We start from the raw sequence: 24,945 nt of genomic DNA, 5'->3' as shown, positions 1-24,945 counted from the left end.
AAGATGACCTTCCCATACATTTTGGAGGCCGCCACAATGGCCGTGGGTCCTACCACCCTCGCCAACGCCTGCATGTATGTCTCCATGTGGGGCGAGGCGGGCACCAGGAGGCAACGGACGCCATGCTTCCTGGTCATGGTGGGAAAGGGGCCTCGGCCGCTATTGACGGTAGCGGAGGCGGTGGGTGGACGAGATGACGAGGCGGCGGGGGGGGGGGGCTGCCACCGCCTGAGCATACGCCCTGGGGGCCGGGGGAGGGATGCTCACATAGCTGGTGGAGAGAACAGCGGGGAGGGATGCCATGGTCGATGACGAGGCCACAGCTGTGGGGGCAGCCTCTGCCATGGAGGGCTTGGTAGTTGTGGCGGGGCCCTTCCCCTTCTTCGCACCCTGGCCTTTCCGGCTAACCGGGGGGGGGGGCTTTCCTAGAATCTGGGGGGCGGTGGGCATAGCAGCAGCAATAGTTGCCCCGGTGCCTCCGGCTGCCGATGCCCCAGCAGGGGCGGTGGCAGGTGTTTTGGCAGCAGTGGGGGGGGCTTGGGGGTTGGGCAGGGGGGTAGGTGGGGGACGGGCAACTGAGGTTGTTAGAGGGGCCTCACCCCTCTCATTCCCCGCCATTGTGAGCAGGGAGAGACGGGGAGACACCAGAAGAAGGAGGGGGAAGCAGATTAACCACTTCTCCCTGTTGGGTTGCAGGCGGCGGGGGGCCAAATGGGTCGGACTGGACAGGGGAAGGAAACAGGAGTTGGGGTCAGGTAGTAGGGGCAAACTGTGGGGTGGGCAGTCCGGGGGTGGGGGGGGGGAACACGGACCCACGCGCATTTATCCAAAGAGTCTCGTTTGGTCAGCTGTTGTGTCTGGTCCGGATGATGGAATTCAAAGCAAGCAGTTGAGGCTAGAGGCAGATGGCAGGTTGTCAGCAGGGACAGACAGCGGGGGGCCGTGACGGTTTAAGTAGTGTTGGGGGGGGCACCGATGGATCGGGGGGCAGCTCCGTGCCACACCCCCTGTGCCCCTACAAACGCAGTCAAGACACAGTCAAACTCCCCCCACACGAGAGTACAGTTCAAAAGTTACTCAGTCTTATGGCCCCCTCCACGAGGATTTGTAGCTTCCCTGGGCGATCTCTCTGTCAGCTGTCTTCTCTCCCGGTCTTTGTGGAGCATTCCAAAAATGCCAAGCAAAGATAAGAAAACGATTAATTGCGGGTCCACAAACAAACAGCAAAACGGTTGGGTCTGGGGGCGTCCACTCCCCTCCTCCGGGGAGCGGGTTGGCAGTCCTCCCCCCTCCTCCAGAAAACAAAAAAAACAAAGAAAAAGCATTTGGCCTGGTCGCCGGGGGGCGGGGAACTAAAGCAGGGGCAAAAAGCAAGGAAAGCCCAGGCCAGAGGGCAGTAGGAGAGTGCCAGAAGGGAGCCTTCTTCCCTGTAGAGGGAAGAAAGTTTGCTAAAGATTAATTAAAGCACCTGAAGCCAATTAGAGCACCTGAAGCCAGTCACCTGATAAAACCCCCCTGCTTCAGTCAGACAAGGGAAGGAGTTGAAGCAGAGAGCAGTTTGGAGGGAAGCAGGGGAGAGTTTGGAGAAGTGCTGCAGTAGGCTAAGAAGACCAAGACCCTAGGTAAAGGGACACCTGGTTTGTGAAGAGGGAGGGCAGGAAGCCCCACAAGCTGAAGGGCAGGAGAGGGAAGTAGCCCAGGGGAAGGAACCGCTAGTTCAAGCAAAAAGAAAAGGAGTACTTGTGGCACCTTAGAGACTAACAAATTTATTTGAGCATAAGCTTTCATGAGCTACAGCTCACTTCATCGGATGCATACTGTGGAAAATACAGAAGATGTTTTTATACACACAAACCATGAAAAAATGGGAGTTTATCACTACAAAAGGTTTTTTCTCCCCCACCCCACTCTCCTGCTGGTAATAGCTTATGTAAAGTGATCACTCTCCTTACAATGTGTATGATAATCAAGGTGGGCCATTTCCAGCACAAATCCAGGTTTTCTCCCCCCCCCCCCCCCACAAACCCACTCTCCTGTTGGTAATAGCTTATCTAAAGTGATCACTCTCCTTACAATGTGTATGATAATCACACTTCCTCGACACTACAGTACTAATAAACGGTGGTCACATAAACACCACCCTATACCGGAAACCTACTGACCGCTATTCCTACCTACATGCCTCCAGCTTTCACCCTGACCACACCACACGATCCATTGTCTACAGCCAAGCTCTGCGATACAACCGCATTTGCTCCAACCCCTCAGACACTGGGGAAAGTCCAGACTGACTCCTAAAAAATTAATAAGAAAAATACTTTGAGATCTTCAAAGGAGAAGTACTTGATAAATGGAAAGTGTTTCACCAACACTACCTGTGCCTCAGTGTCTCTGTGCCCAATTTCACAGATGGATAAACTGAGTCAGAGAGAGATTAAAGCACAAATTTTCAGAAGAGTTGACTAGTTTTGAGTGTCTCCAGTTTCACTGACCACCTTGGGTGAAATCCTGGTTCCTCTAAAATCAGTGATAACATTCCCATTGACTTGAGTGGGGCCATGTTTTCACACCTAGAGCCTGCTTTTTCAGAGGTCCACAAACCCAGTTGCACTCAATAAGAGCAGCAGATGCATAGTACCTCCAAGAATCATACCTAGGAGTCTCAAGTTGGATACTCAAAGAATTAGGTACACAAAATTGGTGGGCTCTTTTTGCAAATGTTGCTGTGACTGCCTTATCCTGGTTCACAGAGTGAGTCAATAGCAGATTTGGGAACACAACCTAGAAGAGTCCTGATTCCCAGTCCCCTGCTCTCAAAAACAACCATGCTGCCTCTCTACAATCCCTACTCACACAGTTATTAAGGACAGAGTCTGAACCTAAACTATCAAATAGCATTGCAATGGTAGGCTTAATCAAGTTCTCAGTGTTACTTTAAAACAGACTGGGACTTAATGTAATTTGTGAATGGACAAAGCATGTTCAAATGGTTAAAGCAGAGGACCAGGAGACCTGGATTCCATTTTGGCCTTCTCATAGATGTTGTGTGAATGTGGGAAAGTCACTTAGCCGCTCTATGCCTCAGTTTCCCCATCCAAAAGAGTGAGATAATGCCTACTTTGCAGGGTGATACGAACCTAAATTCATTCATATTTGTGAATGGCTTTAGGAAGGCACTCTGTAGGAACTGCAGCTTTTCAAAAAAAAATTGTCTATGTTGAGGATTTTTTCTTCTTTTGATGGGTGACTAAAATGTCACTAGTTTATTCATTATCAATCATTAAGGTCAGACAGAGAGTAGATTTTGTGCTTGCACTAATACATTTTCAAGACACTTTTGCAAGGCTGAAATTTTATACCACCGTCATAAATTCCACTTTTTACATTGTGATATTAATAGTTTCAAAGAGCTTTCAGACCACAGTACACTTAACACAAAACCATCTTAGTTTCATATGTATCTACTCTGCATACCATATGACAAAATAAGTTCCCAAGGTTTCTAATATATTATTTTTAAAGAGATAAACAGCTAATGTGCATGGGCAATAACTACTTTCCATGTGACTTAAAATATTCCTTCTACAAAATACCACAAACCAAACAGCCAATATTATAAACAAGAAACCTGTAATATGCTATGCAACAAACAAAGTAACTGTGTAGCATGCAAAAAAGTGCCTTGAACCACAAAGCTACTGAGGTTTTCCTATTATATGTTAAAAAGTACTAAACTAATTAAAATTTTATTCAGAAATTCTCCTGGTCTTGGCTGAAGTTTAAAATCTTAATTGATAAGTTGAAACAATAGCTGTATAATTGGTTTACAGCAAAAAATGTGTTACATCACTATGATCCTACCAGAATGCTCTCTAGAAACAAAATGATAAATTTTGCGAATGGGATTTAATACAAAAATTGGAATATTCTTTCCTCGTCAATTACTTTGTTAATAATGTATAAAATATGCAGAGTACATTGTGTAATTACAATTATGCAAATAGGCTTTTGTATTAATCAGAAAACAAATGGTTTTATAAAATGATACACAAAGGAACATAAAAATAAAATAAATGAAAGGATTTGTATTTAGTATTTTCTTGTTCAAAAGTCAGCTATATTGTGATCTATGAACTAAAAATCACCATTTCTATCTAACTTCTAGTTATAGTTGTTACTTTCAACTAGGAATTAAATTGATTTTTCTCAGTCTGTTCTTGAATGTGTTTTCTCCAATTCTTACACTAAAGTGCAGAGCTAAAGTTTAAGGGCAATTGCATGTTATTTATCTATTTTGATCTGGAGTCACTCTTATAAAGCATCTGTGTAATTTTAACTCAAGTCACTATGCTAAGTGAATTTCATTTTAGTTTGGCAACTGTACTGAATATTCTCAAAGTCTTGATAGAACAGAGTTGATGCATTTGTATTGGGTCAAAACAGAACATAGTAGAGGAATCAAATGAGCTAATTACCCATCAATCACAGGAAAATATTCTCTCTCTCTAGACTCAAATGGGGTTTGAATAAAATGTACAGTATAAGGCTGTAAGGTATTTAGTGCATCTCCTCAGCAACACAGGCTACTGCAAACATATCAAATTTGCCTTCTAGACTAGCTTCCCATAGAATCTCAAATCAAGTCCAAGGTCTCAATCCTTATCTTCAAAGCGCCCCATGGCCCAGTCACAGGATATCTAAAAGATTGTTTAAAGATCCGAGAAGAAGGTCATAATTGACAAGTACTCTCCTCTGGCACAAAGGAATTCTCAACAATAGAAGTAAAGCTTGTCTATGCAAGGCACAAACCTTCTCTGGAGGCAGTCTGACTGTGGGATGAACTCCCCCAGTAACTCAGGACCACAACAAACTTCACCACCTTTTGCTTCAATTGCAAGGCATGTTTCTTTGACCTTGCCTTTTCTGACATAAACACATAAAATCAGGGGTATATATTTTTTCCCGTACAAAAAAAACACTTCAAAAACATGATGCTCCACTGCACAAGCTTCTCCCTCTGGAGAGAGGGTGAGAGAACAAACAACGTGTGACAGATGTTAGTCATGTGCCTTAAAGGACGACCAGAAGGCACTCAAATACTACAGTGATAAGTAGGATATAAAAACCTATACAGAATAGAATGAAAAAAATAGGGTGATTCAGTGAGAATCATAGCAACTTAACTATAGGGAAGAATGGACAGAATTTAAAGGAAAAAGCATAAACTAATGAAGGTCATACAGGAAGATAGTAGTCAATGACTTCTGTTGAGAGAGATCCCAGACTCAGTTAAATACCTTCATAAGGCTGATGTACCATGGTAGGTTCATTGTGTCTATTGATCCACTAGGAACTGCATCACTGTCAAAAGTTTAGCACTGTTAGTGTTTTCCATACACTGCCGCTAGAGAAGACAATTGCTGTTTAAGATGAATGTTTGATTTAACACACACATACACACAAAATAAGGACAGGTAGGAATTCATTCCATATTCTTCAGGCATTAGGTTGGTCACTAAACCAGATCTCACAAGTAATTTAGAAACATTTTATCTTCTCCATTCAAATCATCAATGAAAACATCGTTGAACATTTCTCAGGCAACATATTAACTGGGATTCAACAAGAAGACTATCAGCTGCTAAGCTTTAATGCAGACATGAAATAGAAATACAGTCATGTATGGATATGAGACATCAAATAAAAAAAATCAAAGCTCTGGCACATGGTACAAAGCTACAGCAATATCACCAAACAGCCAACAAACTAAAGAATTTCATTAAACCAAATACTATATTCAAGTATGGAAATAACCCAAACCCAAACGTAAAAGTAAAACAACCTGCAGATTTTAGTGTTTTCAGACAAATGGTAGATGCTATAACCTCAAAGCTAACAATATTTCAAGATTTATATTTGTGACACTAATTTGCTTTGAAAAAGTAAATTAGACAATGACCTGCAGCAGAATCAGGGTCTACATTTTAAGCAGAACAGACTGCCTTGCACAGTATAAGGGCAGCAAAATGCTTAGTGATTGTGAGTTTTGCTGTGAAGTGCATAAATTTTCCAGAACAGCAAAAATAGCCTAGAGCCAGCCCTGACCTTCAGTATTCCAATATTTGCTCTGTCCTCTTGCAAACAGGCTAACGGACAACTTGATATCCTTTTCAAATGATTTTAGCTATAAAGCTATATGAACAGGGAGGCTGGACACAACCACAGGTCACTTGTGCCAAAGGCTAAAAACTGAATTAGAGTTCTATGACTTATAGTAACTGGCTGGAATAATACATAGAACATGTTTAACTGATTTTAGTTAGCTGAAGTAACTAGACCGGCAATCAAATCAAGACTGAAAATTAAACAGACTAGCAGTCAGTGGAATAGGGAAAATTGGTTGAAAACATAAGAAGGATCTTGTTCTCTCATTTGCATCAGGTTTATACCAGTGTAACTCTGAGTTCCAAGGAGTTACTCTTAATTCACACTATTGTGAGTTAGTGGAGAATCAGGCACAAAATATTTAATCTGAAACAAAAAATGAACCTGGATTTTCTGGGCTATCTACCTTAATAAACATCAGCTGTGAGAAAAGTCTCAGCTGGTAGGTACTAAAATCAATTTAAGGGATTTAATTAGCAAATCCATCAAGGGAAGTATAAATAACAACTAGTTTATAGATGCTGTGAACATCTGATTGCTCAGTCAGCACTAACATTAACAGGACACATCTGTTCGAAAATCCCCTTCAGGACTGGAGATTACATTTGACAAACTGTTTTTACTACAAGTGCATTATCCATAGGCTCTGGCAATCAGGTTTTATGAAGGACTAACAAATATCAGTAGCACAATCATACATCAGAATGCAGCTAATTTAATTGAGGGCCTCTGTAAATAACTGTCATGCTCTTCGGCTATCTTAAAGACACTTAAGTGAAAGATCACTTGCATTAACTCCTAACCAAATAAAACTTATTAGCATATAAATGGGGTTTTACAGTAGGTAGGCATTTAAGAATTATTTATTCAGTAGCCAAAGTAGTCTGTTTAAAAAACAAACAGAAAAGATTGATTGTAAACTCTTTAGGCAGGGTCTAACATTGGACATTGTGCAATGAGAAGAACAAAGGATGTGGGAAAGACACAGAAAAGAGAGGATTAAGAGTATAACACCTTTAAGTGGTTATCTAGGCTTGTTTCTGGCACATCTTGATCTCCCAACTATGGATACATCTGTGACCGGTTGGATCACAGAAACCCCTTTGGGACTGTGGGCACCTCATATGCCTACACTACCTCTGAGCCCGTTTTCCCTGCCAGATTGGGACTTCAGTACCTTGCCTTGTTTGAGCCAGACACGCTTTCCTGCTGCAAACACAGATCCAAGTCTGAACCACGTCTCCCACAACTGCAGGCTTAACTGAAAACAGCTTAAGAAGTGCTCCGGTCTCCCGCTCCCAGTGGGGTCCAAACCCTGAATAAATCAGTTTTACTCTTGTCATAAATATAAAGGGAAGGGTAAACACCTTTAAATCCCTCCTGTCCAAAGGAAAAACCCTTTCACCTGTAAAGGGTTAAGAAGCTAAGACAACCTCGTTGGCACCTGACCAAAATGACCAATGAGGAGATAAGATACTTTCAAAGTGGGTGGGAGGGAACAAAGGGTTCTCTCTGTCTGTGTGATGCTTTTGCCTGGACCAGAGCAGGGATGCAGGTCAGACCTCCTGGAAAGAGTTAGTAAGCAATCTAGCTAGATATGCGTTAGATTCTGTTTTGTTTAAATGGTTGATAAAATAAATTGTGCTGAATGGGATGGATATTCCTGTTTTTGTGTCTTTTTGTGACTTAAGGTTTTGCCTAGAGGGATTCTCTATGTTTTGAATCTGACTACTCTGTAAGGTATTTCCCTTCCTGATTTTCAGAGGTTTTTCTTTTTCTTTAATTAAAATTCTCTTTTAAGAACCTGATTGCTTTTTCATTGTTCTTAAGATCCAAGGGCTTGGGTCTGTGTTCACCTATGCAAATTGGGATTTTTATCAAGCCTTCCCCAGGAAAGGGGGTGTCGGGCTTGGGGGGATATTTTGTGGGGGGGACGTTTCCAAGTGGGTATTTTCCCTGTTGTTTTTGTTAGACACTTTGGTGATGGCAGCATAAGGTCCAACATAAGGTCCAGGGACAAAAGGTAAAACAGTTTGTACCTTGGGGAAGTTTTAACCTAAGCTGGTAAAAATAAGCTTAGGGGGTCTTTCATGCAGGTCCCCACATCTGTACCCTAGAGTTCAGAGTGGGCAAGGAACCTTGACAACTCTGTATAAAACTTATACAGGGTAAACTCAAATTGTTCGCCATCTATAACACTGATAGAGAGATACACACAGCTGTTTGCCCCCCCCACCCCGGTATTAATACTTACTCTGTGTTAATTAATAAGTAAAAAGTGATTTTATTAAATACAAAAAGTAGGATTTAAGTGGTTCCAAGTATTGACAGAACAAAGTAAATTACCAAATAAAATAAAATAAAACACGCAAGTCTAAGCCTAATACAGTAGGAAACTAAATGCAGCTAAATCTCACCCTCAGAGATGTTCCAATAAACTTCTTTGACAGACTAGCCTCCTTCTAGGTCTGGGTCCAGCAGTCACTCACACCCCTGTAGTTACTGTCCTTTGTTCCAGTTTCTTCAAGGCCTCTATTTGGGGTGGCGAGGCTATCTCTTGAGCCAGCTGAAGACAAAATGGAGAGGTTTCCCAGGGGAAATATAGTCTCTCTTGTGCGTGGAAACTCCTCTCTCCCCCGGTGTAGAATTACAGCTACAAGATGGAGTTCTGGAGTCACATGGGCAAGTCACATGTCCATGCATGACTCAGTTCTTTACAGGCTGATGCCAGTGTCCACATGCTAGTTTGAACATTCCCAGGCAAGCTCAGATGTGGATTGGCATCTGTCAAGGTCCTCTGTTAGCGAAGTACTCCCAATTACTTGAATAACCCCTTCACACTATGTTGACCAGATTTGCCTTAGGTGCTTCCTACAGCAAACACTTTAAATACAAGCACAGAGCAAACGCTCATAACTTCAGATATAAAAATGATACATGTATACAAATAGGATGAATACATTCTGTAGAACATAACCTTTGCAAAGATATGTTACATGACATATGTAGCATAAAACATATTCCACTTAGGTCATATTTACATTCATAAGCATATTTCTATAATGCATTATGGGGTGCAACGTCTTCACTAAAGAAGTAACCCAGACTCTTACCCAGGTGTCTCCAACCCTCCTACTGTCCACACACAAAGACATCTGACATGGGTTCAGTGGTGATTTAAACCTGGGCTAGCTGGCCAGGCAGGTCATATAGCTTTGAGCCCAGGTTCCACTTTAACCCAGGCTGGTAACCTGCCTACTTTCCACTGAGGACAGAGGCTAATGAAGCACAAGTTCTGAGAGTCCTCCAATGCCTTCCCGCAATTCTATATGGACCATATTTTCTTACCCTCTACCTACTCCAGAGGTGGGGAAACTACAGCCCATGGGCCACATCCAGCCTGTGGGACCCTCCTGCCCGGCCCCTGAGCTCCTGGCCCAGCCCCTCCCCTGCAGCCTCAGCTCACTGCACTGCCAGTGCAATGCTCAGGGCGGCGGGGCTGCAAGCTCCTGGGGCAGCGCAGCTGCAGAGCCTGGCCTGACCCAGTGCTCTGTGCTGCACAGCTGCATGGCTGGCTCCGGCTGGGCGGTGTGGCTGTAGGGCCGTCAGCCACCAGTGCTCCAGGCAGCGTGGTAAGGAGGCAGGGAGAGGGCGGGTTGGATAGAGGACAGGGGAGTTCGGGGGGTGGTTGCGGGCGGGGGTGTGGATAGGTGTTTGGGCAGTCAGAGAGCAGGGAACAGGGGTGTTGAATGGGGGCAGGGGTCCCGGGAGGGCAGTCAGGGAAAGAGGGGGGTTGGATGGGGGAGCAGGGGGCAGTCAGTGGACAGGGAGAAGGGGTGGTTGGATGGGGAAGGGGTCCCGGGGGCGGGGGAGTCAGGAAGGAGAGGGGGGGTTGGACGGGGCAGCGGGGGGCAGTCAGGGGCACGGGTTCCAGGGGCAGTCAGGGAGAAGGGGTGGTTGGATGGGGCAGGGGTCCCGGAGGGCAGTCAGGAATAAGAGGAGGGGTTGGATGAGGCAGGGGTGGGGGTTCCGGGTGCGGTCAGGGAGTGGCAGGGGGGGAATGGGGCATGGAATGGGGGGGCCATCAGGGAACAGGGGGGGTTGGATGGGGCAGGAGTCCTGGGGGGGGGCACGTCAGGGGGTGGGAAGCGGTGGGAGGATAAGAGGCACAGCCTCCTCTAACCAGCCCTCCATACAATTTCCAAAACCCAATGCTGCCCTCAAACCAAAAGGTTTGCCTGCCCCCAATCTACTCCCTTCTTCTGCACCAAAAGCACCTTCCAGTTTCTATAGTGTTTAACCCCCACATTGCATGCGCCTGGCTACATTTCCACTGTGCTTTCACAGCACCTGAGGAGAGATGCCATCCAAGAAATCTGCCTACTAATATGCTGCCAGATGTTGACACCAAGGAACTGGTGGACCACCAATGATACCATTGTAACTCTTCACGGTCTGCTTTGGACTTAATTATCTTGTGTAGGTTTGTATCATTTGCAAATTTTGCCACCTCATTGTTTACCCCACATTCTATATGGGGGCCACCAATTATATGTTGATGTTATGGGAGATATTACAGCATAAGGGGTGTGGCTTTCCCTGTTTAGGGCCAGTCTCTCAACTTTGATGGGGGATGTTATGTTATGTGCTGTAATGTGGACTTTGAAGGAACCTCCATTTTTCCTGCACCCTCTACCTCTCTTCTTTCCCCATCCATGTGCAATCCAAGATGGATTCCAAATGGGGGGTGGGGGACAAACATGCAACCAACGATTTAACTTGGCATGAAATGCTGCATGCACATAAAACAGGGATCATGAGTGCAAGCAGAGTAATCCCTACAGATGGGCAGCACAACCATATACGTGTATATATCTTGCAGTGTGCTTTTTCACGTACTGGCACTAGCATTAAAATGTTTTCGGAGGCAGCCTAGATTTTAAGTCTGCTGCATGACAGTATGAAGTCCTAAGCAGTGGCAAAGTCCTTCAATACCGCAGTGCAGTGGAGTACCACTGCTCAGGGTGGAAGGAAGGGAAGGCAGAGTGTTACAAAGGCATATCCAGTGGTGTTTCTATGCTGCTACATCCTACTTCAGCATTCTGTTTATACTGGCACAAATTTTTGTCCATTCTGCTGCAGAAGAACTTCTCATACAGAAGGAACTCTAATTCTAAATGGTCTCTCAAGTTTCTAGGCAGAGCAAATTTTCCACACCCCACTTCATAGTTCACTAGAGCTCTCCAGGCATCATTGTCCAAATCAGTCACCAGGCAACAAAGGATCTCCAAACCACAGATGGATGGCTTTCTATCAAAAGCCTGGAGTGGGAATTCTTTCTTCCGATCTGGAATTTCCAGCAAATTGACATCTTCCTATACCACCACTGCCTGAAATAAGATAAGCAGTGCAAAACAACATGCTCTGCATGCATCCACAAGTGTTATTTCTGAAGTCAGACACCTCAACAGTTAATTAAAAGTAACCTGAAACAGTGGAAAAAATTGGGCTTGTGCTTTTTCATTATGTGTAAGTTTGCTTCTTTATGATGTAAAACAGTGATCCCCAAAGTCTGACACCCCACCTCACAGAGTGCAGAGGAATGTTTGGGGGGCATGTGTGGCAGGGCTCAGGTCGGTCCCCACAGGGAGAGGGCAGCACCCAGCCCCACATTGCTCCCAGCCCTGCTCCACTCTGCCGCCTGCTCTGGCCCCAGCCACAGCTCCACTCCATCTCCTGCCTCTAGCACCAGCTCCTCCCCCAGCCCCAGTTCAGCCCCAAGCTCCGCCTTCAGCCCAAGCTCCTCTGCTGAACCAACTGCGCAGTAACGAAGGAGGGGAGGTGCAAACAGATTCAATTACTGGTAAGGAGGGGCGCAACAGGAAAAGCTTGGGCACCACTATGTGGAACGACACCCTCCAGGTTTTTATCAAAAGAAAAAAAAATACGTTGCTTGGGGTTTTTTGTTTTGTTTTTTGTTTGTTTTTAACCCATAAAACATTCAAGTCTTCTCTACCTTGAAAGATTATAGAGACTGGAGAACTAGTGAAATTACAGAATCACAACAACCTGAAAGCTTTGCGTTTGAGAGGTGAAAGGATTATAAGTCAGACTCAATCTTTTTGGTTCCCTTAACGTCCCTTAATTTTGATGTCTGTTATTCGTTCAACAATTCCACTCCTTCAGTTAAATTGTAGGGTTCACAAGTTACGTGTATCAAGATTCTGACCCCACCTTCAAGGCCTCAAGCAGAGAAGATCAACATTTAGATCCCTTATATTAAAGAGAGAAAAAGCAACCAGAAAACCTCCCAACTTTATTACAAATAAAAAACTTTCAGGCCTTATTCATACATCCATAGACTAAGGTCAGAAGGGATCATTGTGATTATCTAGTCTGAGCTTCTGCACATCGCAGGCCCCAGAACTTCACCTGGTTACTCCTGTAATAGACCCATAACCGCTGGCTGAGTTACTGAAGCCCTCAAATCAAGATTTAAAGACTTCAAGTTACAGAGAATCCCCCATTTACTTTAGTTTAAACCAGCAAGTGACCCATGCCCCACACTGCAGATGAAGGTGAAAAACCCAGGGTCTCTGCCAATCTGACCTGGGGGAAAATTCCTTCCCACCCCAAATATGGCAATGACTTAGACCCTGAACATGTCAGTGAGACTCACCAGACAGACACTTGGGAAAGAATTCTTCTTCGGGTGCTGTCTCTGTGGGTGCTCCACTGTTTCTGTAGTAACTCGGAGACCTCCCCATCTACTGTCCCATCTCCAGCCATCGGAGATATTTGCTACCAGCAGTCACAGATGTTGCATACAACACAAAAATAAATACACCTCATACTTTCATTTTCATGCCCCTACTTCAATTTTTCTCCTTGTTTGCATAAGTTACTACAGTCAATTTGTCCGAGCGGAACCAGATTGATCTGACCGCACTGGAGCTCTGTAAATGGAAGAGGGCTAGCCACACTGCCAGGCCCCAGACCCTCTTCAAAGAGCAACCACATTACCAGGGTCTCTTTTTGTGAGACAGACATTTACTCTTTGATGTTTTTGCCTCTCTGTATTTCAGTCAGAATGTGGTGGCTTCTCAAGGACCCAAGGCCTTGGATCCAGGCAGGGGCATGCCCCCTACCACCCCAATAATAATCTCCGCCACTGTCTCTAGCTTCTCCCCAGGCCCCCCTGCCAGGATTGGTATCCCTGAGCCTGTCCTCCTCTCTTTCTTCCAGGGTGGCAGTTAGGCTGAGCGCCACTGAACGCTCCTGGGAAAGGCACTGCAGCTAGCACTCCCGCCGAGCCCCACTGGAGGGAGCCTGGAGCAGGGAGGCCGGGCTGGCTGCACAGCTCTGCCGGGGGGGCACGGGGAAGCCTGCCTTCCTCATCTGCAGCCTCTGGAAATGTTTGGAGCCCACCTGAGGTACAGAGAAGGGAGCTCAGGACAATGGGTGGGGGAGGCAGTGGGGTCCGGGGGCCATAGGTGGGGGGATCTGGTGTTTAAGGTGCCCTTCCAAAAGCAGTCACATTTAAATCCCTGTGCATGCCCCTGGATCCAGGCAGACTGCCATCAGTCTCCAATCCTAAAGTCTGAGGGAAATCCAGTAATTCTAAATTTGGGCTTGAATGTAGTTTATAGAATGTTGAGTCCTAAAACAATCTTACATAAGGTATGCAGCTTAACCAGCACCGGGTTGGGTAAGGAGAATCCACCTGACAAGGGCAATTCATCATCTAATCCTGCATGGATTGGGGAGAGACGACGACGCTTTGAGGCGTTGTGTGACTCTTAATGCGGAGAGAATGCACTGATGAGACCGAATTAGCCATGGTGTGAAGAGCCCCATTTCATATACAGGTAGTGTAAGACATACTATGATACTAATGGCTGAGGATACGTCTCCATTGCAATCAGAAGTGTGACTGCAGCACATGTAGATATAGTATGGGCCGGCTTTAATCTAGCTACCTCCATTTACAGTAGCAGTAAAGGTGTCAACGCGGGCTAGCCACTCAAGGACATACCCAGGATCCTTGGGGGTGCTTGTACAGGCCGTGCTGCCAAGGCTTCACTGCTACTGTTATTTGAGCTAGCTAGATCAAAGCTAGCTAGGGTATGCCTGCACATGCTGCAGTCATAGATCTGATTGCAGCATAGACACATCCTGTGTTGTTCCTCAGTTGAAAGTAACTTTTGTTCCTAAGATCAGAGTTTTTGGACAGCTAGGGACCTGAGTTGCTAGTGTACAAATGCTCAGTGAGAAAATAAATCTCAGATGTGACTGGTTTCATTTAGCTAGCCATATTGAAAGGGGATTAGAAAGGAAAAAGGTGAGCAAATAGACTAAAAAGCATAATTTTCAAAGCAAAGAACTCTGTGTAGGAGAGCAGCTGGCTTGCAGGCTAACAGTGTCAGCAGCTGAAATAAGATAAAGTTACCTCAGATAGGGTATCAGTTCAGATAAACACGCAGAAAGTGGTTTGTAGAAATGTGGAGATGCAGCAATCACCTTTCTGCGGTAATGTGCTAGGTGTGTGGACTGAGAGGTAACTCAGCCTTATTATTATTTGTTTTGTGGTAGCACCTCACCGTCCCAATCAGTGATCAGGACCCCTGTGTGCTAAACACTGTTCAAACATATAATAGAAAAAGTACTTAAAATCTTGGCATATGATGAAATAGGTGGATAACCCAAACAAATGGGGAGGGAGGAATGGGGCAGACAAGGTAACAGTGAAGCCATCAATGACTATAAAAATAACCAGCTGCCTCAGCACACTAACAATCTAGCTATTGCCTCAAACAGTTATAATATTTCCAATTATCTTTGAAAGCGCAGAGCATACATGCCCACTAGCAGCCATCAGGCTTTAAGATTGCCAGCTCCCTCAGACCTCAAGTGATCCTATTCCAAAGTGCTTGCTACAGAGATGCCTTTTACCTACCAGAGATTTAAAAACCATGAGTGAGATCTGGTCTGGCTGGCACATTTTGTAGGGGGTAATTACATCACCTAAGTTTCAATGTTTTCTGTTGTCACTTGATGGCAGGGAGATATTGAGTATCTGGAGTGCCATAGAATGATAGACAACATACTCAAGTTCCAAAAGCCTTCAGGGTACAGGTCATCAGTTTTTTTTAAGCTAACATCATAGGCTTGGGCGGGCGGAGGGGGGATATTACAAGAATCCCCTATTGGTCTTTGACTAGTTTCTGAAAATATACTCAAAAATTCAGTGCCGTGATGTCTTTGAAATATCCTAATCTTTTATTTGTACAGACTAGATATTAACTGTCCCAGACATTTATAAATGTAGTAAATATAAGAAAGAGGATCATCATTCAATAAGGCTCCAAAGGAAAACGGTACCCTTGAACAAAATTAACTAAACTTTAGCTAGTCAAGAATACCATTTTTTACACTAAGGGTTTTAAAGATTATGAGAGGATTTGAACGCATCTGTCACATTTGGCCTGGTTTCATTTTGTGAAGCTTTCTTAGTTAAACTTCACTAAAAAAGCTTGTCAACATATGACTATATGACTATTTTTAGATGATCTCATTTTATATGCTGGCTTTAATGTACTGATTTTCTACAGGGAAAGATTTACAAGGAGAGGCATTAGGAACGTTGACTCCGCTGAAGCTGCAAATTATTAATATAGCATGCTATGGCAAAATGGCAAAATTAACAAGCAAAATTGTACGATAAACCTTAGCAGGATCTTTCCCAAATACAGTTGTACTTAGCATTTAACAATTTGTTGTTTAAAAAGATTTGAATTCTGCAAGGAGCAAAATATTGGAAGTCATAGGAGGGAAGTAATAGTTAATATAAACAGATATTTAAAACCATCTATCTGAGGGTTATTTTAAGACATCTATAACTATGCCATCAGAGTGCAGCTATCCATGTACTTCTCCTCCAAGGAGTTTACTGGATATTGTAAAGGGAAGTGGAGCCTGAAATGTACTTGCTTCTGAGCAGCAGGCAGAAGCTCCACATTAGTCCAGTTTAACCTCAGAGATGGCTGATAAAATTGCTCTCAACATAAGAACGACGACCAACATTTACTTACTCCACATAAAGTAATAATTTAGATGCTTATCTACCTTTTTGTCTTTGTATGAGTGCAATACCATTAAGGGTAAAGCCTTGTTAAAGCCAATTTCCAAAATGAAGTTTCAGTGTATCAGGTACTTCATATTTTGTAACTTTTCAATATCTCTGGCTGACACTTAACAGAACCCCAGCTGCTTGTGATTACAGATGTTAAGCACTGAAGCGTCAGCCACAAGATACATTTTGCTGACATCCAGCATACTCTCCTGCTGGTGTAAAAGTGTACTTTTAAGTGACATTATAACAGTTCTATTTTAAATTACTGTGTTTTTTGTCGTCCCGTTCCTGCATTCCATATATACTGGAAATGGTTTGACCTTCTTATTACGTTAAAAGGTGTCTGGCAAAAATACTGCAGTTGGTTTTTTTATACACAATGGGAGAAGGTGATGCTTCCAATACAATTGCAGTGTCACTGAATAGCTGAAGGACTTGGAATTGTGAACAACTGCAGCAATTATTTTTAAGTATACACATTTTGTACTGTACTTGTAATCAGACCTCACTTCAGGAACAGGTAGCATCATTTACTTCTTTTGTAGTAAACAAGTGACTTGATTAGAATGCTAAGCCAGCTCCAGCTCAACGTTTTTACAATTAGAGGTATTTCTTCCTGATTATGGTTCTAAATATTGGCTCTTGGTTTACATTATGTTCCTCTAGGTATTATTTTTAAAATGTATTATATGTTGAGAGACTTTTCTAATTTAATTATGTTTATAGTTACTCTGCACAATTGCTTCATTTCAGCATTTAAATCCCCAAATATTTGCACCGAGTGGTTTCCATTGCACAAACATGTATTTTTCAATAAAGGAAAATAATGTTTTCTTTCTCATCCATTCAACAAGAATTGTCAGTTTTCTCAACTACTTTTTTCTTCCTAACAAATCTCTATGAATCAAAGTGACTAAAAATAGATGACTATAACAAAAAACAAAGATACCAATCCTATAAACCGTTTAATATCAACAAGTAATTAACATTTTGGATAATGGAAGTCCCTGTTAAGACCTCATAATACACATCCTGAGATATCCAAGCTTGTCCAGAGACACCAGGGAAGACCAAACTTGGCCTTTCAGATATTTTTAAAATAGAACAAAAGCAGAATTAAAGGCACAATTAAAAAAAATTAAATCCTTTGCTGTTCATGTTAAGTACTTTGCTCTTCAAGAACCTAAATATCTTTTTAGTACACAGTATGTATAATCTGCAAATGGTATGGTAATTGAGAGTTTCTGAGATCAAAGTAGTTAAAAAGAATCAGTAGGCAAGAGTATAAACAAAGCAGATGAAGTAAATAAATCTGGCTACTAAAGCGTAAGTACAACATTGTAAGAAAAATAATTCAAATGTGACACTACTGCGTATTTGGTTTTCCAAAGCTGATTTAAGGAAGAGAACCTCGGATGATAGTAATTAGGAGATTATTCAGGAAGATTATTACTGGGTCAAAATCAATTATGGACTTGCCTATATGGAGTTAGCATATTTTCCAGTAAATTACATCCCAGTACACTGATGTGCATGCAAAAAGAAGTTACAAATATCTGAACTAACGCATGATGGATGGTGAAGGAAAAACTAGAAAAGCTAGGAGCCATTCAAGTTTCTTATTGCGATGTAATCAATGTTTCTCGAATTTACCAAAAACGTTGTGTGACGTTTTCACAATGCCTCTACAAATGCATCTGGCATTTGTTTGCACCAACTACACCCTTCTTTGCTCATATGAGCAAACAATGAGCTCTGCAAAATGAAAAGATGAATTGGCTGACACCTGCCAAGAATTGGGTCAATGGTGGTAAGGCCTACATTTAAATACTGGGGAAAAACGTGTTTCAATCTCTACATTTAGCATTCATGCTAATCTTTCCACAGGAAGGATGAAATTAAAAGATTAATGATTCCTTCCCTCCTTCCCCTGAAATTCTGTTCCAGTTGGGATTCAAGAGTTCAGATCTCTGTTGGTTATGGTAAGGGTCTCCTCTAACATATGGGAAAGAGGGGTTTAGAAATTATTCTAAAAAGATTTACAGTTAGAAAGTCAGGACTATGTTCTTCAAATTTTCTATTATCTTCTAATCTAGTCTGGTGCTGTTGACAGATGTAGCCACTTCTTCCCAACTATTCTTTTTTGTGAGAGACTAGACATAAGAGGACTAGATTCTGAAAGAAGGATGGTCCAGTGGGGCGCTTGCCTGGATCTCTGCCACAGGGTTCCTGTGTGAGTTTGCGCAAGTCACTTAGGAACAGAGATACGATCTGTAAAATGAGGAATAATAGTACTTTCCCAATCTTGCAGGGGTGTTGCGAATGTGTGTTGCTCACACATTATGGTAACAGAAACCATATACTTTAGACAGACAAGGGACCAACAATGGAAGGAGAGAGGAAAACAATCTAGGAATTGGGGTGGAAGTTCAGAAGCTGCTCATTAAGAATTCTCTCTCACTATGAAGAGTCCTTCTCCAATAACTTCTGGGGTTATTTTAATGTGTTTTCTCTAAAAATTTCTTCTGCATTATCATGTGCTAGAACCACCTCATCACTACCTATGTGACAAAACATTTATTGCAGAGGTTTTTGGACAGCTAGCACCTCCTGAGTTTGTGGTTCTATTGCTTCACTGGCTACTCTATCAGGCTATGGAAGAAATACCAACAAATGAGTTTAGGTAGCCCTGTCATAATATGGACATGAAATTATTTATGTTGAAATAGATAGATAGTACATCTGGTAGAGGAGAATAAAGGGATTAAAGTCAGCAGAAGCAGGGTAATGTTGAATCAAGAACATATGAATAACAGAACCCTAAAACTGTGACTAGCTATTGGTTAACACTGAACTTGTGAATACCACCAAATACCTACTGCAGCCTGATATAAGACATCCACATTTTATTTATAATAATTCATATACTAATTAAACCTCCTACAGTAGCGGCAAGGACCAAATATTCAAGAAGCCCTGGAAATAAAATAATCCTAATTAATTTCCCCAATTATGTCCATCTAAACTAAGACAGCTAAAAAAACTGAAAAGCCTAAACAGTATTTGCTTACTGACGTGATACAAAAGTAACAACATAGAATATATGTTAAATAGCTTTGTTCATAAAGGATGGCAAGTTGCTGCAGGCAAGGACATTTTTGTGTGAATCTTCTATATCTGTGCTTTTTAAAAAACAAAACGGGTATTAAAAATTGTAGTACACAACCCTGGTGAAAGTGTGCAAACTATTCATTTCCTCACTGAAATGAAGATGGAGGAAAAATATGTTCAGGAAATTTGCTATTTCTTCAATGACTAACAGACTGCATTTTAATGGCATCTATAAAAGCAGTTTTCATTAATGTATTTTGGTTAGCATTTAAATTATTCTGCATAAACATTCTTGATTAGTATTATGGAAGTTGTAAAGAGTTATTAAGGTTATGTTATTTTTACATGATGTATTATTTACAAATGATGCCATCAAAACACATTTGGGTTTGTAGAAATATATGGTATATTTTTAACATACACACACACACACGTTGAATGAAATGAGTTCACACAAAATCTGCAACACAAAATTGTAATATACACAAAAATGCATACAATGTTCTTATTTCTGCAACTGCATCATTATCAGTAGATCCTTATATCCAGGCAGAGACCCAATGATATCAACAGGGCTCTGCACAGGTGCAAGGGTCCATCTTATAAATTCAACTCTAGGATCAGGCTCTTAAAATATTTGTGTATCGGTAGATATGTACATACACACCCCCAACTATTTTAATACTGAAACAAATAAGGTCCCCTTTTATCTGATTCCTTGCTTGCGCAGTAGCATCATTAATGATGTCAGACTAACTATATCAGTTAATAACTGTTGAAACAAGTGGAGTTAAATAAGATGGATAGCTTACAAAAAAGATAATAGATAGTTCTGGTAAGAAAAACGGGGAGATAAGAGGACTGGATATAAAACATTCCTTTAAACTCAGATAATATCCTCAGGACATAACCTCAACTCCCCGGACTAGAATTATGGTTTCAGAGGGTAAAGGTTAGGGTTCCAGATGGTAGGGCTCCCTGGTACATGATACGTGGTGCACATTGATGGCTGTTTTTGAAAGTCAGCTTCTGTGTATCAGCATGTAAATGCTGTACCCAGTTTCCCAAGATGGGAATGTATTAGAACCGCAGTTCTCAAACTTTAGCAACCCGAGGACCCGCATTTTGATTTAAATTTTTTCGTGGACTCCAAGCCCCGCCCCCCAGCTCAGCCCCAGGCCCCACCCCCACTCCATGCCTTCACTCAAGGCCCACCCCTGCCCCTCCTCTTTCCTGCCTCTTTCCACCCCTCCCCTGAGCGCGCCCTGTCCCCACTCCTCCCCCTCTCTCCCAGCACCTCCCACATGCCACAGAACAGCTATTCCCTGATGTGCAGGAAGCACTGGGAGGAAGGGGGAGGAGTTGATCAGTGGACCCAGCGGACCCTCTGGAGTAGCCTTGCAGGTACGCCCAGGGGTCCACGGACCCCAGTTTGAGAAATGTTATATTTGAAGACTGCATCAAGGACTTAGAAAATGGAGTGCCTTACCAACTGGATTAAGACAAGAAGCTAGTAAATAATAACAAACATTAAAAAATAAACAATAAAGAAACCCTGTTTGAACTATCAAGATGTGCAAATGCCAAAACTGAAGAACCATACGATTGCATTGCTATAAACTCATGTCTTCCGTCACCTCATCACCTCTCTACTCTTGGCTACCCTCCCTTGTCATGCCACATCTAAAATTTAGACTATGCTGTCCTCAGGACAGGATCCACGCCTTTCTGTTTTGTTTAGGAAAATGCTTAGCACATTTCTGGTAATATAAAATAAATAAAATATAATAATAATTATTATTAATAATAATAATAAGAGAACAACAGTACCAATGTCAATTTTGGGGCTTACAGTTCAGGAACAATTGCACTATTACTGCAGAAGGCAGCACAGGTAGACTGATTTGAACTTCACTACAAGGTAGCAAAATTTGGAGATACATTAAAAAAGTAAGAGTAGATCAACCACCACCAACAGTATGTTAAAAAGGACAAAACCATCATTAGCAAAATAGCTGTTCTTCCAGCTATGTGGTATTCAACCCTTGAATTGGAGCATTTCCTTGATTTTAGTAGAAGAAATGTGTTATTGAGTCACTTTATAACTTTGAGGCCAAAGTTTAAATTTTCCAACACAACCACTAGCAACTTAAAGGAATTTCAAGACTGAAGGAAAGCTGACCCATTTTTTCCATTAGTTGCAACATAGAAAGAAAAGTGAATATACCTGCTTCATCATAGGATACAGTCAATTTTTCCAGCATTTCTCGGTCAATTGACAGAATTTGCTGTTCCAGGATGGTTTGGTAAGACAACACACTGTTTTCTTTGTCTCTCTCATAGTCTTGAAGATGTTGTTTCAGGACTTCAGGCAGGCGGGACTTCACATAGTCTGCTGCTGACTATACAGAAAAGAACCAAATGCGTCAATTAGCTCTTAGTGCAACTTCTTCTGGACAGCTTTATCTACATTCCTCCTACCCTCCCCCCCCATACACAAATTCTTTTTAAATTTAAGAGTTAATGTTCCTCCAATATATTTCTTCACACTGCAAACACTTTTTATTAAAAAAAGGAAATTACTTAAGATAACATTCACACTTAGCACTGCCATCCCCCTAAAGTGCCAAAACCATGAATCAGGCCCCTAAAATTGTGGTGTTTTTAATATTAAATATTAAATCATGGTTTTTGGTCTGTCTTCTGATTTTTGAGCTCCCCCTGCAAACTCCTAATGTGAAAGTGAACACTACTGTCGCTAACTTTCACAAATTTATTGTGAGTAATGTTATTTTGGTCCCTGCTACAGCAGCTGTGGCTTGAGAATCCAACTGAGATCAGGATTCCACGGTGCTAGGCACTACATACATAGTGAGAGACAGTCTCTGATTCAAAGAACTTAAAATCTTGTGCAAAGCACAACGATGAGTTTGTAGCATAAGGCATGTCTACACACCAAAGAAGAACCGATGTCTGGCCCGTGCCAGTCAACGAGGGCTTCCAGGGCTGATTCATTGTTATGTTTCCTTTTGGATTCGGGCTGGCGCCTGGGCTCAAGGACCCAATGAGGTGGGAGGGCCCAGAGTTCGGGCTCCAGCCCAAGCCCAGAAACCTACACAGCAATGAAACAGCCCTGTAGCCTGAGCCTCGCAACCCCAAGTCAGCTGGCATGGGCCAGCCACAGATTTTTCTTTGCTGTGTAGACATACCCACAGGGGCTGGAATTGGGACCCACCAAACTAATCACCTATAAGGGCCATCAAACATGGATTAGATTATAACAATTTTTAACGTCTACTATTTGGGTAACCTGCAGGGAGTGAACTTGGGAAGTAAAAGCATGAGTCTCTACTACCTGAACTACAGAACCGGGTCTATCAGCACGACTGCAGCAGCAATCATAAATCTTTGTATGTACTCTAGCCACCAGCGGGTGACACAGAGCCACACCGTATTAATGTGGATTTCTAAATCATGTAATTTGGCATGCTCCTTCCAAAAGCTAGTGGCCTATATTATCTATACACATAGATTTAGTTCCTAGACCAATTTTTTTTCTTATGTGTTTGTACAGTACCTAATATAATGTGGCTGGAGCTCCTAGGTGCTACAGTAATACAATCAAATCAAATCAATCAATAAATGGCAAATTTCAACCTTAACCATGGACCTCCTATGACTCAGCCATAATCAGAGCCTGAACACACTGTATTTGAATGATACACCTTGCACAAAGACTAGTCTGAATACAATAAAGTTGGAATTAATTATAAGACTTTCCTATGTACTTTTCACTTCCATTAGTGTAACTGGGAGTTACACACATTCATTGATGGAATCACTATGCCCCCTAGAGAATTGTAGTGAATTAGAGATACACTGAAGTGACTGGATTCATCCCTAGTTGAGGCATATTTAAATTAATCAGCAGGAAGTTTATGGTGCAACATTTGGTTTCAGTAATTCAGTTACAATTACCCATGCTTGACCAGTCATTTACAACCATAGCTAAATTTGCTAATGTATATACGTGCATGCACACACACTTAAAATATTACATCACACAATGAGTAAGTAGCGTCTTATGTGAACTTAAATCACCCTTCAAATCATACAAAGCAATTGCTTTTCCCACTGTTAAAATGCACTTAGCTCTGGGAAAGAAGGTAGTAGAAGCACCCAGGAACACTATACAACAAAAAACATAAAAGAATATTACACTATGCCCAGTCAATGCCCGAAAGAAGCATATTAACACATGGTGGCATAGTTGTACCAAATTAGGGGGGATGAGCTAAAATTTAACTGGCTCCTTCAGATGAAGGATGAGATACTTTGTTGAGTCAGTGTGGGAGAAGGTTGCTCTAATACTGTCTTCTGTGGAGAAATACAGGATAGCTTTCTCTTTTCCAGTGCTGGAACCTTTCATGAACACCACTCAAACAGAAAATCCTTCTCCTCTCTAGGCATGTGATTTTTGCTCCTGTCATACCAACACGGCTGGAAAGGAAAGATGTGGCAAAGGCCATTGCTGAGTGCTTGGGCTTTCCTGCTAGGATCAAAAAAGATTTTAAAAAATGAACTATTTCAGGCCCGAGACTGATCAGAAGTTACCTCTTTAGTTCTGCACATACACGCTTCCCAGGTTTATAGTTAGTACCCCTAAGTCAATTGGTGATTAAATTGCACCTTAAAATATCATTGTAGTTGTGTTCAATTTGTCTGCAACCTGGCAGTACAGAACAAATAACATTATTCCATAAAATGTAAAAGACCTCACTAAATGAGTACAACATACTTAATGCTAGATTTTAATAGTCATTTTCTCACAGCACTGGAAAGCCAAAAGATACGCCATAAAGTAATTAGCCTCTCCCTGTCTTGGTATCAAGTTCAGGCATTTACATTTAATTCTTCCTTGCAAATAGTTTATGCTTTCTATAAGGACATTTTTGTATTATCCTACTGAGACAATTCTAAAATAAAGGATACAAATAACAGAACTTTGTCCAGAAAACCCTCCTTACAACATATATCCATTACATAGTACATTTCTAATTCTCATCAAGATGATTATACAGCCCCTTCAAAACTTGCCAAGTTGAGATCAGCCATTTCAGTACATGTCATAATTTGAAGATAACATAATACTTCAACATTCACTCTTAAACTGGGTATATTTTTTGAAAGATACAGAAAAAAATTATGTGATTTATATTTCCAAACATATCTCAGGAAACCACTGTCATACTGAGGTATTATACTTAACAGGAAAACAATTAGACTGTTCTTTAACCTTCTGAAGCCAAGAAAGGCAGACAGACACCACTTGGTTATTTAAACAAGCAATGACATGCACATATGAAAGACTACTTATAGGATGACCTCAAAACAAAATCTGAAGGGGAGACTAAAGTAGAAACTGAAACACTGTTGAAAAAAAATCTGTTGAATCTCTCATGTACAATACATTTTTCTTAAAGAAGAAGAAAAACATATGCAAATCTTGCAGCCTTTACATATGACATCTATGGTAG

The 24,945-nt window shown here is 42.0% G+C and overlaps 1 protein-coding gene across 1 annotated transcript in view; it reads right to left on the bottom strand.

Moving 5' to 3' along the window:
* The window catches only part of PPM1L (protein phosphatase, Mg2+/Mn2+ dependent 1L), a 52,423-nt gene extending 30,586 nt beyond the window's left edge, over nt 1-21,837 (bottom strand). The window contains exon 1 of the mRNA XM_073359518.2: nt 21,636-21,837. Within this exon, the coding sequence (XP_073215619.1) occupies nt 21,636-21,672 (37 nt within the window). The 5' untranslated portion in view covers nt 21,673-21,837. The remainder of the gene's footprint in view (nt 1-21,635) is intronic.
* Nucleotides 21,838-24,945: the final 3,108 nt, after the last annotated feature.

The sequence above is a fragment of the Lepidochelys kempii genome, chromosome 9, assembly GCF_965140285.1.
Source record: "Lepidochelys kempii isolate rLepKem1 chromosome 9, rLepKem1.hap1, whole genome shotgun sequence".
Taxonomy (NCBI): Eukaryota; Metazoa; Chordata; order Testudines; family Cheloniidae; genus Lepidochelys; species Lepidochelys kempii.
Note: the sequence above shows the minus strand (reverse complement) of the source record. Positions and strands in the feature narration are given on the sequence as shown.